Source organism: Filicampus tigris, chromosome 1, assembly GCF_054856515.1.
Source record: "Filicampus tigris isolate MCC_2025a chromosome 1, RoL_Ftig_1.0, whole genome shotgun sequence".
NCBI lineage: Eukaryota > Metazoa > Chordata > Actinopteri > Syngnathiformes > Syngnathidae > Filicampus > Filicampus tigris.
The window spans coordinates 16,344,014-16,359,458 of NC_141217.1; the positions used below are offsets into that span (position 1 = coordinate 16,344,014).

At 41.1% G+C, this 15,445-nt stretch overlaps 1 protein-coding gene across 3 annotated transcripts in view; it reads left to right on the plus strand.

Moving 5' to 3' along the window:
* The window catches only part of LOC147153001 (signal peptide, CUB and EGF-like domain-containing protein 3), a 92,218-nt gene that overhangs the window by 13,483 nt on the left and 63,290 nt on the right, over nt 1-15,445 (plus strand). For all 3 annotated transcript variants that reach the window (XM_086014393.1, XM_086014478.1, XM_086014563.1), the window contains exons 2-3: nt 9,388-9,510; nt 14,482-14,607. In XM_086014393.1, coding sequence (XP_085870519.1) covers nt 9,388-9,510; nt 14,482-14,607 — 249 coding nt within the window. The remainder of the gene's footprint in view (nt 1-9,387; nt 9,511-14,481; nt 14,608-15,445) is intronic.

Consider the following 15,445-nt stretch of genomic DNA (forward strand, 5'->3'; position numbering starts at 1 on the left):
CTCTAAGCATCGTGTAAGTGTGGTGCTTGGATGGATAATTACAATTCTTGTTCCCGAGTTGTTATGTATCGCAACTCGTACCTGACAACAGCTTGTTTGGAGATGACCTCCGCCCTTACTCCCCTGCTGCAAGAAATTCATAGATTCATAGAAATGGACAGTTGTGTCCAAAATACTGCACCCAATCGGGCAGCTGGTCCTTATTTCATGAGTAGAGCTACACCCAAGTATTATTGGGTGCAGGTTTGGTGCAACGCAAGCAGCACTGGTCTCGGTGCTCAAAGTAAACATTGCCCTATGTTTGAACCCCACACCTACGACCCAACAATTCTCCCACACACTCACCCGCTCCCTTCCGTGTCCTATACTTGATAACATCACCACCAGTCCGCCTTGCTAAATATCCTTCTTATCCCAGGCCTTCTAATAAATCAGGGAGGAAAAGCACCCCTGACAAGGTCTCACCTCCGGAGCTCGCAGCTCATTGCAGGAAGCTCACACTTGCACGTGGCAATAACCAGGGATGGGAGGGTCGCTTGAAAAATGGATATAAGCGATTTGTTATAAAATGTAGTTAATAACATAATCCAAGTAGCATGATATTAAAGTAATGTAACTTGATTACTTTGAATTCCTTTTGGATTACTCCAAAACCAAATTTTATTTAAAAAAAAAAAAAACACCCCAAAAAACTGTCTTGGTTTTGGAATTCAGTAGCAAGAGCACCTATAATTCAAATATTAAACATAAGACGTTTGACGCAGACGTGCTAACCACTTGATAGCTATAGATAACTTTATCCCATGAGGGAAATTGTCATGAAGCTAGCAAATCCAAAGTTTTTCAAACCTTCCCACTTTACCAGGTTTAGCGTTTTTCAAAATTTCTAATTATCTTAGAACAAACCATGCATAGGTTCATCAAGGTGCCATGCAAGTTCACAAAAATATCACTTTTCCGACTGACGTCTTTTCTCAAAAATCCAAAACAACTTTCCTCTACATTTAGTGAATCTCTTCTCTTTGTATGCTCCAGCTCTTCTTCATTTTCTTCTCACAGTTGTCTTTGCTCCTTTGTTCTCTGTGCTCTCCACTCTTCCAGGCCTAAAGCAGCCACACCTGTTTGGATGGTGAGGCATGCTGGGAGATGTAGTGCCTGCATCGGTGGCCATTTTGTCATGTAGGACCGGCTTCTACAAGGGAATGTAGCGTCGCACCACTACACGTCCCCGTGTGAAGCCACAGTACCTACAATCTGATTTGTGTTTTTCCTGGAGCGGATTACAGTTACATTTTTGTGTATCCTGAATATGTAACACTACCAGTGTACCATGTATTCTATAACTCCCCAAGCCTGGCAATAATGCTACCATAAGATTTGCGTTGTGACTCAACGAGTTCAATGAACAACGGTTCATGAAGGTTTTTGAATGACAGTTCAGTTTTGTTCAAGAGTACCAGGCTTCGTTCGACTTCCAGAAGGAAACCTAGCTAAACACACGGTGAACTCGGACATAATCGCCTTATTTGGCAGCCCATGCCGCATGTTTACAGCTTGGAAGGGGAAAAAAGTGCCCGTGGCGGTTAACTCACTCGGGAAATCTGTTTTTGGTTGGTGCCAAATAGTAAGCTATTTACTGTTTGTTAGTTCCTGGTTGGCATTAAAGTGTTTTTTCTTTGGATGTCGCTGGTGGGGGATTGATACTGTGGTGAAGAAAGCTGGTGAAGCACAACTGCACTCTGAAGTCGCTAGTGATCCGCCATTTTTGGGTAACAGTATAGCATAGATGACATGGGGTTGGTGGGTTTTAGAATTCCATGGGCCCTCTTGTGGTCCAACTTTTTTTTTAAACGTAATATTGCAAGTTAGAGGACACAGCAGGCAAATAAAATCCAAAACGGGGCAGTTAAGATTTTTCTTACATCGACTTTTAATCAGAAGGCTTCACTCTCCCTTGTGTGTTGTTTGAAGCCGATACGGCAGACAGCCTCGGAGGAGATAATATTTGAAAACAGGCGACTTTTTTGTTTGAACTTTTACTTTGAAGGGGCAATAGCAAACTTCCTGTTGAATTTAACTGGCAATTGTTAATGTATGAAATGTAGGTAGTGGCAACTTGGTAAACAAGGCATCCTAGCTTTTTATTATTATTTTTTGTCCTTTATTTGCGTGTGCAATGTCGGGCCGCTTTGACCTCAAAACCCATGTGGAATACAGTGCAGCTAAGCCACTGTTGGGTCACCTGAGGACGAGCGGGAAGTTAAGTTAGAGTGTCCTAAAGAGATAGAGGGGCATAGCTTCAATGACAGATAACTTCCTACATTAGCCTGCTTCCGACATCATTTTAGAGACTGCAAATGCAAAGCAGATAAATTCTTGAGCCTTGAGGCTATATGTCAATATAGCAATTATGTGGAGTCAAAATTCTTAAGTAATTTCAAATGCTCAATTAGATGCCTCTTTGGGTCAGACTCAGGAGGACTAGTTGGATAATACATCACGGTCATGCAGGTCTGGGTGTCCCCCCCCAACTTTCTCATCTGAACGTGAAAACTTTCATAAACCAAGAGAAAAGGATTTCTCTCCTTTTTCCAAACAGATCAATCATGTTTGACTTCCATTCTTCCATAATTTATTTTTATTGAGTCAAGAGTATGCAGTTAGACGTGTACCAAGCAGGGCCGGCCCTAGTCAATGTGGCTTTAGGCGAGATTTTATTCTACGTGCCCCTCTTCATCGACGATTTACATACGCTTCTCAAAGAAGCGTATTTTTTAACATTCCCTTTAATTCCCAAGATACACAATTTAAAATATAAAAGGGAACATTTTCTTACTTTCATGACAATTTCCTTACCGCCAAACAAATCATGTGAGTGAGTTGCTGTTGTGACATCTAATTTTATTGGACAAACCAAAATACTTTTATTATTGATTCAACATTGTAAATTAGTCAAATGGCGTAAGTGATATCTGACATTCAAACTAAAGCTAATTTGTATTAAATGTGCCGAAACAAGTAGAGTTTTGGCATCCTCATGGAAAATAATCTGTCCTCTGGTGGAGACTATTCCAACTGAATACGATTGGGTTTTCCCCCAACAGCCCTTTCTTCTTTGTTTTTTTTGTGTGTGTGTGTTTTGACTTTGTTTATTCGCCCTTGTCCCAATGCATTGGCTTCATCCTCCGCTGGCCTAACTTGTTCCCAACAAGTATGATTCCTCAACACAAAAGAATGAAAGAAACTCACTGGGAAAAGCCAATCTTTTAATCTTTGGGCATGAGTCAATTACCAGAGCGGCATTACTGAGCATGCGGCATTTTGGTCTCAGACTGCACCGAAGGATGTATTGAATCTGACATGTTTATTTCTTTGCCAAAGCAATTCGGAGCATATGCAACTTTTGCCCAATGGAATTCTTTCATTCGCGGGTACATACTTGCAAACAATAACTTGTCAGACGATGATCGAAGTTCGTGCGACTGGCATGGCTGTGTTTATTTCCATTTGTGCAGCGTACACCAAAAGCAACAGGATAGTCAAAAGTTTGCTTGGCTTCCCACTCTGCTCATTTTGGTAATTTTCATGTCACTGCAAAAAAATGTTTAGCGTTTTGGCTAGTGGTTGGCATTTCCTTTGGTGACAGATTTGAAAAATTATGCAGCTGTAATACAAATTTCCCATTTGTCATTGATTAGAGGGGGACTTTTTCGATGACTTGCACAGAGTCACATATTCAGCCAGTTTGGGTGGTTCCACCAAATGTCCTCATTTTTGTTTACATAAAGCCCAAAATATGCCAGCAGACTGGTATGCTGCATACAATGTTGGAGGACTGTCACAACCGCATTGAATCAACTTTCTTCTGTTTTCACTTGAGTACAAGCCAAAGGGGAGCGTAGCAGCAAACGTGGGAAGATAAAGTACATTTGTTGATCCAATGGGAACATTATAACAAGATGATAAGCAGAATATTTGTCTGCTTCTGTCACAATCAACCCAGGCAGGGATGCCTGATGAAAAATATGGACCGCCAACAATTTGGATGAAAAAAAAAAATAAAGATGTTTTTAACCTGATGATCCCCCTCCTAAATCCTTGGTGGACAATTTGATAGTGTTAGGAGACAGAGACATATGATATGCGATAAAAAGGCCAAGGATGGATTTTAATCTCAATTACTGTTACAGAGCTGCGGCGAACGAAACCATTTGAACTGTTTGACCTTGCTTCACGGTGCAAGACCAGGAGCATTAAAAGCATTCGCTGGCGCCTACAAACGTGACAATTACAGGAATGAATACATTCCACATTAAAGGCAACACTTCCTCTTGTGGGTTCTTTCTTTCTGGGAAGGCAGAGGACGAAAGACCAAGCCTGCGCCACAGGAGATGTCTTATTGTTTTTCACATAATATAAATCAATACTGCAACTGGGGGAGCTTCTGCATTGCTAAATGGCCAGAAGGAAACTTGGCAGGAGTGGGGCCACGACCACCCCGACTGCATTTTGAATTCCATTTTGCACAGGCCTCTAAAACGCTTTTTGACAATAAAATATTGAGGACAGTAACGCATCACTAACTTCAATTCTACACATTTGTTACAGTATCTTTCGGACCTAACAGTCAATCATTTCATCTGCTAACTAATCAGGTGATTCATCTCTCCTGGAATAAATCTTTTGGCCTGCGGTGATCTGTAGCAGGGAGCCCGAAGACATTGCTCTCCCTTTATATTCTGAATTTGGAGTTCCACCTTCTTGCTGAAGTAAAAGCAAGTTGAATAAACTTACATGGAACAAACTTTGCTGATTGTTGTTGCCGTTACCGTCGCAAGCAAATGCATCACGCAGTTGCTCGGGTTTATGATTGCGATCGTGCAAGCATTCTGCATTGTCACTGTGCCCATGTCCACGCACTTGTGTCCTCCAGGAATAGGCAATGTGCTAAGCGTGAGGGTTTATGTTGCAGGTCATTTCCCAGTGGGATCAGCCGGCTCCTGCGGAGGGCTTGCGATAAGAATGGATATTGAAAGCTATGTAAACCTTATTAAACTGCCCTTCCCCTGTGTGCAGAGGGGTAATCCTGAACACCTGGGCTAGTTAGCTCGGATTTGGCTGGATTAGGGGTTCCGTAAAGGCAGACCTGACCGTGCATCTGCTTGAAACCACTTCCATGCTTATCTTTTTGCATTCTCACCCGAATCAGTCAGACTGCAGCCATTTACACTTCGATTAAAGGACCTAAAGATGCCTGAACTTTGTTATATTTTTATTGTGTCAGCTGCTGTTTAATTAAATCTATAAAAACGCGTCACATTTATCGCTTATGGGGGCTGCCATTTTTTAAGACTATTCAACCTTGCGAGAGTCGGTGATGTAAGATATTTAACGGTGACCAGCTACGTATTCAAAGGCATTACATGTACAAAAACTACAACCTAAACAATGATCATAAACGTCATCATCTACAGTACATGTACCTAGCGAGAGTCGTGAGTGTGATTTGCCATCTGGATTTCTTCTACGCTTTGCAATACTACTGATGGTTGGCCGCTGCATGTCTTCTATCTCAGCCACCGTGTACAACAGCAGTGTCAAACTCATTTTTTGTCACGGGCCATATTGTAGTCATAGACTCCCTCGGAGGGCCATTAGTTTGAAACCATATAAATGTTTAATCACCTCCTAATTGTATAACATATACAGTACAGTACAAACCAAATTGATGGTTAACTACTTTTGTAATCAGAAGTCAAGAATAATATTTTTTTCACGTTACTGTGACACCGTAACAAGAAACTGTTTATGATATCTGTTATTTCATACGATATTTTGAAATTTTGGTACAGATTTCAGCAAGCATTATGGAAGTTGACATGCTAGATTTGTTTTTGCGGGCCACCTAAAATGATGTGCACCTATGGTGTACACAGAATCGAATAACATGATGAATTTTTCCGTTAATTAAACGCAACATTAATCGGAGTATTGTGTTTTTTACTAGTGCTGGCATATACGATGTCTGGGTCTAGTTTGCCTTTAATGCCCATATCAGTGATGCAGGTGTCTAATTGGTTAGTCGGATCTTTACAGTCCAACGGCTGTTTGTATTTAAGTGAGTGTATTTTTATTTGCTCATGTGTTTTGGCTAATTGTGGTTTTTGGACCAGTCTTAAAAAGTCTTCAAAACTCGAAACATAAAACACCTAAAGTGAATGGATTTGACCATGCGTGCTAAATGCCCACACACGTACATGTTAATTGCTGGCTCATTGAACTGTGAATGCTGTGTAAACTCATGAATTTTTAGTACCACATCCCAATGACAGCATTTGCACTGCATTAGCTTTTGAAACTAGCAGCAGCTGACATCAACTTGCCCCAATGACTTTTATATTTTTGGTGGGCGTTCATTTTGTTTGCTGAATCCAGAAACAACCGTTTGTTATAGTCAAAGATTAAAATATAATCATAAAGTCATTTGCATTTTACACTTTCACTGTTTCGGAAAGTTGCATTTTGGTCAAATGATCCTCATTATTTTTATTCAACAGTTGGCCCTAAATACAGTTAAATACATTCACATTCATGTTTGCGTGTTTCTGTAAATGTACTGCTGCATGCTACATGTAACAATTAGCTTACCACTGGCCAATGAAGAGTCAGTCAGACATAAATGACCAAACACTGGTTGTCTAAACAATATAGAGGATAAATTGTCATCTCTAAGCTAGAGGCTCGTGCATGAACATTGACTCTAAAGACAAACTCAAGCCAGAGGGCAGCAGCAGCAGAATACAGTATGTCCACAATACACGCTTATTGAGCAATGATATTCCAGGTGATTACCTGAGAGGTCTTTTTTTTTTTTTTTTTTAATCTCCCAAAAGGAATACATTTGGACTTTCTTTCTTAACAACCACAAACAATGAACCTATTCAAACTTTTGCTTGTCATCATTGTACCCATCACATTTGGCACCTGTAGGATGGATTGCTGCTAGGAATTTCCTCTATGACATTTCTGCTTTTGTCTGCTCAGCTTGATGGTGCATACACTGAAAGAAAATGAAAAAAAAAAAAAAAAGGCTGTTGGATTTATACGAAAAAAGTATTGACATTAGTTGCACACATCAAAACCATGTTTCACTAACATGAATATTGCACAAAATAAAATCATAGTCATGTTGGTGAAATTTTTTATGATTTGATGTAAATCCAACAGAATCATTTTTTTCATTGTAGCTGCTTTATGTGGCAAAAAATAACATACTGATTAAAATGATGGGTCAGGTGTATTTGAGTTATGTGGTTTATACAGAGCTGGTCATTTTACAAAAAATTGAGTGTCCGTTATTCGTCGGTGTGGGTGCGTGGGTATCCTTCCGCCGTCCGTCATCCATCAGTCATTGACGGAATGCCCAGCTCTGTGTTTATAGTGCTGGTTAATATGAAGATGGTTAGTCTGACGCAGCGGATGTTAAAAGACTACACATCCCTGTTAAAATGTCAGTTTTGTCATCTGACATGAAAAAAAAAAAATTAGACCAAGATCATTTCAAACCTTTTTCTACCATTATTGTAATTTATGTATAACCTGCGCAACTCAATTAGCGGGAAAAATAGTATTTTCAATCGAGGAAAAAGTAAACTGAAACAATGTGGTTGCCTAAGTAAAGCATGCGCACCTTCTTATAACTGGAACGTGGCTGTGTTCAGAATGAACCAATTACATTCAAACTCATGTTAAATGGGAGTCAGCACACACCTGCCACCATTTAAAGTGCCTTTATTTATTTATTTATTTATTGCTTTCAAACTGAAGCGTGGAAAAAAAACATAATGCTGCAATAACCTTGCTTTAACTGTAGGTGTGCTTTTCTTTTGGTGATTAGCATTGTTTTTTGATTGCACCAAATATATCTTTTCGAATTAGGGCCAAATTGTTCAACTTTGGTTCAACACGTGGGAAAATGACTATGTTTCATTGAAACCAAGGGTGAACTCGCTCTTCACCTAAAAGCCACCATAACTACAGTGGAGCACATAATCATGCCAGCATGATGTTTTGGGGCTGTTTTAACCTATTAAGGACGGGAGCGCATAACCGCGTTTCTACCACTAGAGCCGGGAGCGCTGTTGCGTCATTCTACCTTTAAAGCCGGGAGAGCGGATACATCGGTGTCTTTTTTAAATCCAATTCTCCGTCTCTCAGCCAATTTAATGCATCAGAATATACACGTGACGCGAGACCGCGGAGGATGTCTTAGAATTTTTTTCGAGCCGTAGGTAGGCTAATGGTGGACGCTGTCGATCGCCGGGAGCTCTGATAAGTAACGACAGTGCTATATAGACCAGTCGAACGTGATATGATATGAATTGTAGACAATGACGACATTGACGTCTTTGTAACTGAATAGAGGATGGCAATTACCACTCCATTTTTTAAAATTAAAATAGTGCTTCTCTTGCACTGACACGTTATTTCTACATCTTCGATTGAAACAGTAAATAATAATAAGTTCTGCCTGTGTGAAAGCCACATGTCTAAGCTCTTTAGTTCTTTTGGAATTATGTTTCTGTCTGTTACAGGGGCCGAGATATTAATCATTTTTGCAAGTGTTGAATTTCTGGGAGAACTTCCGGTTTTCAAGGGTAATTCCCAAGGCGACCTTAGGTTTGAGGAGCTGTTGAGACAGGTGCTTTAGGCCTTAATGGATTAATTCTGATGGACCTGGTGCCTTACACAAGGTAAATTAGCACAAAATCTAGAGTGCTTGGAAGCAAAAAAAAAAATCAAAAATGAAAATAGTCAGGAAAGCCTACTTGAACATCTTAAACCTATTTGAGTTAACCGAGGGTAGTCTAAATGGTGGAATCCAATTTAAGGTGGTTTGAATGTGATTGGTTATTTCTGAACACAGCCACATCTCAGTTAGAACAGCGTGCACACTCAGTTGTTCATTTTTTTTTCCCTCTCGAAAAGATTTTTTTAAAAAATGGGTTGAACAGGTTATAGGTCACATTAACAGTGGAGATAGTTTTTAAATGATTTATTGTGGTTTCATTTTTTTTTTAATATCACAAAAACTTGGCATTTGAACAATGGTGTGTAGACTCCTGCCATCAATGTGTAAAGAAGGCGAGGATGTTAAATTATCAGAAAAATGTTCAAAGAAAAAGAACACTGACCTGCTTTCCGTGTTATACAAGCTCACAAAAGATAAATGTCAAGTCCCATCAATAAATGCACATTGGGACTGCATCCATTTTCATTCTGCTCTTTGCTTCACTCGACGTTTTACTGGTCAAAGTCAATTGAGGTTTACATGGATTCTCTTTTCTGTGGTAGGATCGACCTTTCAAACCCTTTCTTTCTTCCTAGATGTGGACGAGTGTGCAGAGGCACTTGACAATTGCAGCATCGACGCCATCTGCCAGAACACACTGAAATCCTACAAGTGCATCTGCAAGTCGGGCTATAAAGGAGATGGCAAACATTGTGAAGGTAAAGGATTTCTGAATGAATATGCTCATTTTCACACATTGCGTGATTCACTTTGGGACCTCGGAGGAAAGTGTTACCGTTAAAGACTTACATCTACCGGTAATGTTGATTTGCCTTATCACTTGGTAAACACTTTCACTTGGTTTGATAAGAGCTTCTGCTTCACTCAGCATTGGCTGTAAGAGCAAAGAGAAGCCAGGGAGTGAGAAGTGGACGGAGGATGAGAAAAGCCAGTTGCCGAGTGCTTCTTTATGACAGGACGAAATGAAGCTGTAAATTTCCTATACACATGCTGGAGAGAATTAAGACTGCGGCTGAAATAGCAGTCAGAGGCACAGCCAAGCAGTCAGGGTTATTTCCAGCAGGGGTTCTGAAGACTTTCCTCCCTCCCAAACGCAAACACTCTGGATCAGTATATTCCACAAATCTTATTTGTGTTTTTACAAAGCCATAATCACAATGTTTTCTTTTTTATTACTGACTGGGTGACGTCCATGGCCTCTTGCCTGTTGGCCATTCAAGATTGATTTGTGATGCTTTGGTTGTGCAATGTTCAGACTTCATCAATCAGAAGATTAGGGTGAGCAGACCGTATTCAAATATTTTTATTTTTGCAAAGCAAGATTAATTTATGAAGATAGTTGATTCAGTTTCTTATTACAAGTGGTGAGATTACATGCAAAGATCAGCCACACACTGTGACCGCTTTTTTAAAATAAAATATTATCCAATGCGAGAGCTGCATCATCATATTCTGCCTTTACAAAGGTTATCATGCTCAGTTCTGATTGACTCTCTGAGGGTATATTATACTTAGATATTATCATATTATATGTTGGTTACCTCCAAGAAAGTAGCTCACAAGTAGCTGGCTAACGTTGGTGCCATTATTAGAAGTTAACTTGACAAATAGCATCATACCGTGTTCATCAGAAATAGAATCATCAATAACATGCTTCCTTTTTAGATGCTTGGGCATCACGGTCGCACTGACACGAAAGGCCGGTTCTTAAATGCTCCTAAAACATTCAGGCTCCGTCGCTAGCAGATAACCACTGCGACCCGCTTTTTTTCAGTCTGAAGAGAAAAACAAAGATAAAAAAATACATTGACCACGTTGATTATTAAATTCATTTTTGTCGATTTTGAACCTCAATGTAATCGTGATTAGTCTACTAATCTTGGCGGCCCTAGTCAAGAGTGAATGCTATTGTCTTTGTAAAAAGTAAGGTTGGGAACAAAATATGCAGAGAACAAGAATAATTGAGAGCCGAGAATGAAAAACCACAGCAAAAGTTGTTAAAATGATAGTAAGGAATAATATAGAGCAGTAGTGTTGACAGAAAAAATATATGATGGTAGGAGTTACGTCACAGGCAAGCCTGGGTGTATGCGTATGTGAGTGTGTTTGTGTGTGCGCCTTTGATCTTTTAAACGGTTGTTTCTCAACTGTAAATGTCAGGAAATGTTGTTTTGTAGCGTACATGTGCGCTTGATCAATACGACAACTTTGAAGCCTTAGATTTACTAGGAGATGCGAGCGGTTCGATGGCTTTTCCAGGCGTGTGATCAAAGCGTACTTGCGCCGTCTGCCCGTTGAGTGACAACTGCATTCACTCAGACAGCGGCAGATTTAGTCATAAGGTCACATGCATTACACATGCTTGAAGGGCACAAGGGTGAAAGTGATGAGAAGTGTCCCTCACGGTTATTCAGGACATTTGTCAATTCATTAGCAAATAGCCGATTGAAGTTATTATCGATAATATTGTATTATAAGTGACTGTGTTTCAAAACATTGTGGGTAAAAGATTTTTGACGTGATTTTTTATTATTTTTTTCGGAATCTGATCCATCAGTCTGAGGGGGCTCTGAATTTGTTTGCAGAATATGTCCAAATTCAAGTATGAAGATATTGCTGAATCACTCATTTGTGTGTATGCACGGTTAGTGAATAAGGCCAAATGTCTTCATGGTTTCATTCAACATTCCAAATTGCTGGACTGGCTATGGCCAATTTTTGTCCAATGGCTGTCTTTTTACAGCATAGCAATTGCTTGTTATACACCCATCAACAGCTGTTTGTTTTTTATGTTGGTTACATCTTGCACTATAAGTTTAATTATACACCGGCAAAACCCAAATCTGGAACTGATCTATTCCGCGTTTTTCACTGTTTGAACATAATAGGACCCATGAGGGCAACAAAGCACACCTGTCAGACACAAGTTCAAATGTTTTTGCTCAACTTGTGTATCATTAGATGATAAAAGTAGAAATCTTAATCTGTTGTCTTGTATTCATCTTTGGATGTCAACTCGATTTTCCCCATTCACAGCTAAATTAAAAGGAATCCGCTTCACTGTTCAAAGTAAAGCCATTTGGAGGGGGTGGGAACCACATCTTCTTGTTGTGACTTAGCAAGCCTGACAAGCTTAGAATATTGAACAAGGCTGATGGAGGAGAATCTGCTGCAATTGTTGTGAATGTACCAGGGTAAAAGAGGAGTGGGGAAAGTGATGGCTGATTTTGTGCTGAGCTTGGAGAACGGCGCTGATGTGTGGGAAGAAGGGACGTGGGGAGCAGAGAGTGTCCCTTCGTCTTGGTGCCGTCCCTCCGCTGTCAAGTCTAATTAAGCCTGGAGAGCGTCAGCCTCAAAGAGAAGCTGAACGACCAGGATCATAGGGCCTAAATGGGCCAGCAAGTGCTGAGTGGATGTGCACTGTGCTCGCAATCCATCGTGTCCCGGTCTTCTCAGTGGGGCCCTGCAGCCATCATCATAACCATTACAGACAACCTCACTCTCACTGTCAAACCAATCTGCCGTCTTTGTGTAAACGTCATCCTCCACTCCGTTTTTATGCGACATATTTGCTTAGGTTTTCGCACTTGTGACCTGACTTTGTGGTGTTAATGGTTATTAAGTGTGCACCGTTTTCCCCTTTGTAACCTTAATATTACCATTACCAATGAACAGAAGATTCCTCTCAGAGCTAGACTTTTATCCTTGAAGGGGGCTGCTCTTTACGCAAGATGAGTACCTACTATATTTAAATCTTTCACCACACACCTCGTCCCATATTAAATGTGCAAAAGAAGAAATATTTGTGTTCTTGTACCAGTGAAATCAAATTGAATGTCAAGTTATATATATCCTTGCCTTTTAGCTAAGGGACACAGTTGGCAAGATTTAGTTTGAACATGGATGTAAAACAATTTTCTCCAAAAATGTAAGTAAGTAAGTAAATTGTATTTATATAGCACTTCTCACAGAGTGCTCACAAAGTGCTTCACATAGTTAAAAATAATACAATCAAATATAAAATAAAATTTAAATAATTACACAAAAAAATCGTAGTAGAATACAAAAAAAAAGCAATTAAATATCACTGGTAACGCACATAAACATGGGTTTTTAATTGCTTTTCAAAAATATCCAAAGACTTTAAATTAATGACTTTAAAAGCACTGTTATGCCCCTCTGCAGCCAAGCCTGGAGGTGGGGCTCAATAGCGAGCGGCTGGCGCCTGGGCCTGACTCCCATGGGGCATGGCCCAAAAAAGCCAACATGGGTCTCCCTTCCCGCGGGGTCACCACCTGCGGGAGGGGCCAAAGGGGTCGTTTGCAGTTTGAGCAGGGTGGTGGCCGAAGGGAGGGAAAATAACTTACTCTCTTTTAAAATGTACTAACTCCTTTAAAATGCTGCCTTGGAAGTTATAATTGTATGAATTTATCAGACCTAAACATCAAGCCACAGCTCCTGCTACCAAAGTCATCCAGTTACCAGAGCTGGGCACTTGACCCTTTTTTGCCGGTCTGGCCGCAACCCTCCACCCTTGACCTGGGTACCCTTCCGGCCGCGACCCACCGGCCATATTCATAAACATTGTCGGCCCCCGCCCCATTCCGCTCCCCGACCCCCAAAAAAGAAACGTCTGTGATTGACGTCGCCACGGGAGGGATGCTAACGGCAGAGGTTTTTAAAGATCATTAGCTGGCTAATTTACAATTCGAACCCGCTGTGGACACGCTTCAAATGCGCCAGTAGTACTTACCCAACTGCGTGTGCTTACTTGCATTGCGAGCCCCGGGGTTGGATTTGTCGTATTGTATGTATAATTATTTGGGTCCAACAGACGGCCAGAAGTCGCAGTCAACAAGTTACTTATTTTCCACACTTCCCCTCCTTCACACTTCCCGGCCTTCAAAATAAAAGCATACCAGCAAACCACTATACACAGCAGGTTTGCTACGGCGTATTTCCAGAAGTAGGGAAGACGAGACAGAAGAAGTGCGTGAACTCCACCTTGGTGTGCCGGCGTCATCCTTGAGTCAGTGCTGCACGCAGCTTGAATATACTCCCGGACACAAGTTGTTTTGAAACAGTTGAGTTCCAAGTCGGCAGGGGCGTTGCTTCAAAAAGACAGCGAGAACAATGGATATCGTGCCTGCTACAACCATAAAGGGACCGAGATGACTAGACGATGCATTTAATTTTGTTGCGAAAAAGATCTGGAAGGTGGCGGCTAAGGGAGAACGATGAGTGGCTTCTTTTTACACATACGCCGCTGCCAAACTAGTTTGCTTTGCAGCAGCAACGAGTGGTGCGTGGTGCATTCTCTCCTCCGTGTGGGAAACTGTATGTCATCGCAACATGTGACATAATGGACCGATCAGAGCAGCAACAATTCCTGATGGGTGCGTGGCATGTGTTGCAGACCTGTCGCCAACAACACAATGCATCGGTCACATGAATCAATGCGGCAATTGTCGCGACGCGGGAGTAGAAAGAAGCCTTTCACCGGGTAGGCTGAGATGAAATTTGCCTGGGCATCTGGCTGGGCCGGAAGGTCCGATCGGTCCGGCCCAGGGACGGACTGCCCAGCTCTGCCAGTTACTAACTGGAACATGAACAGTTTGCGCAATTAAGGTGCCTGCTTTAATGCCTTCATTTGTTGTTGTTTCTTGCAGATGTCGATGAGTGTGCGACCGAATACAATGGTGGCTGTGTCCATGAGTGCATCAACATCCCGGGAAATTACAGGTGCACATGCTATGATGGCTTCCGCTTGGCACATGATGGGCACAATTGTCTAGGTGAGTGTGTGATTTGTGTGTGCGTGAGTGTGCGTGTGTGAGCGGAAGGGTGAGGGTCTATGTTTGTGTGTGTATGTATTTGAACTTTTTCCTCTGTATTTTGTGAATTGTCTTTCGTAGCTATGTGAGAAAACCTTGTTATATATAGATTAGCGGTATGAATAAGGTTGCATGCCATATGCGCAAGTCAGAAGTAATTCTCAGGTCATAACCTTCAAGTTTCAAGCAAGTCCCAAGGTACGGTGGCAAAAACAATCACAAGTAGACCAAACTAGGACTCACAAAATATTTTATTAGCAGTGTAGAACATTTGACTGCACATTAAAGCGCAGGAGTGACATCAATGGTGTAAAGTGCCAATGCTCCATTGGACAATGAGTGCTGGTGGAAACGTCCGATGCTTTGTAATCATGTAGTTATAATGGTTAGCGCTTTAGAGTTTACTGACTCGAAACTGATGGATCCTAACTAGCAGTTGTAGATCATTTTAGAGATGTTCCGCTGAGCTGTTGTAATGGATTCCACTAGTTTTGATGCCATGTTTAGTCCTAGTTTGCCTAAACTATTATGTGCCAAACACCCCGCTGACGTTAATGTTGGCGCTTCAAATTAGTGTATTGTTCAGTAGCATGAAAATTTTACTTAAACCATACAGGAGCCACTTTGTGCTCATTGTTAACATGTAGCGTCAGTGATATCTGTACTTATGTTAGCTAGCTTTGCTAACACGTTCACAATCACATCCTTTTTAATGGTTCTCAATCCGTCTCTGTGTTGTCGATTACTTTATTGTCTTTGCAATCACACGCAACATGGTTATGAAGCTTACTTCGCTGAG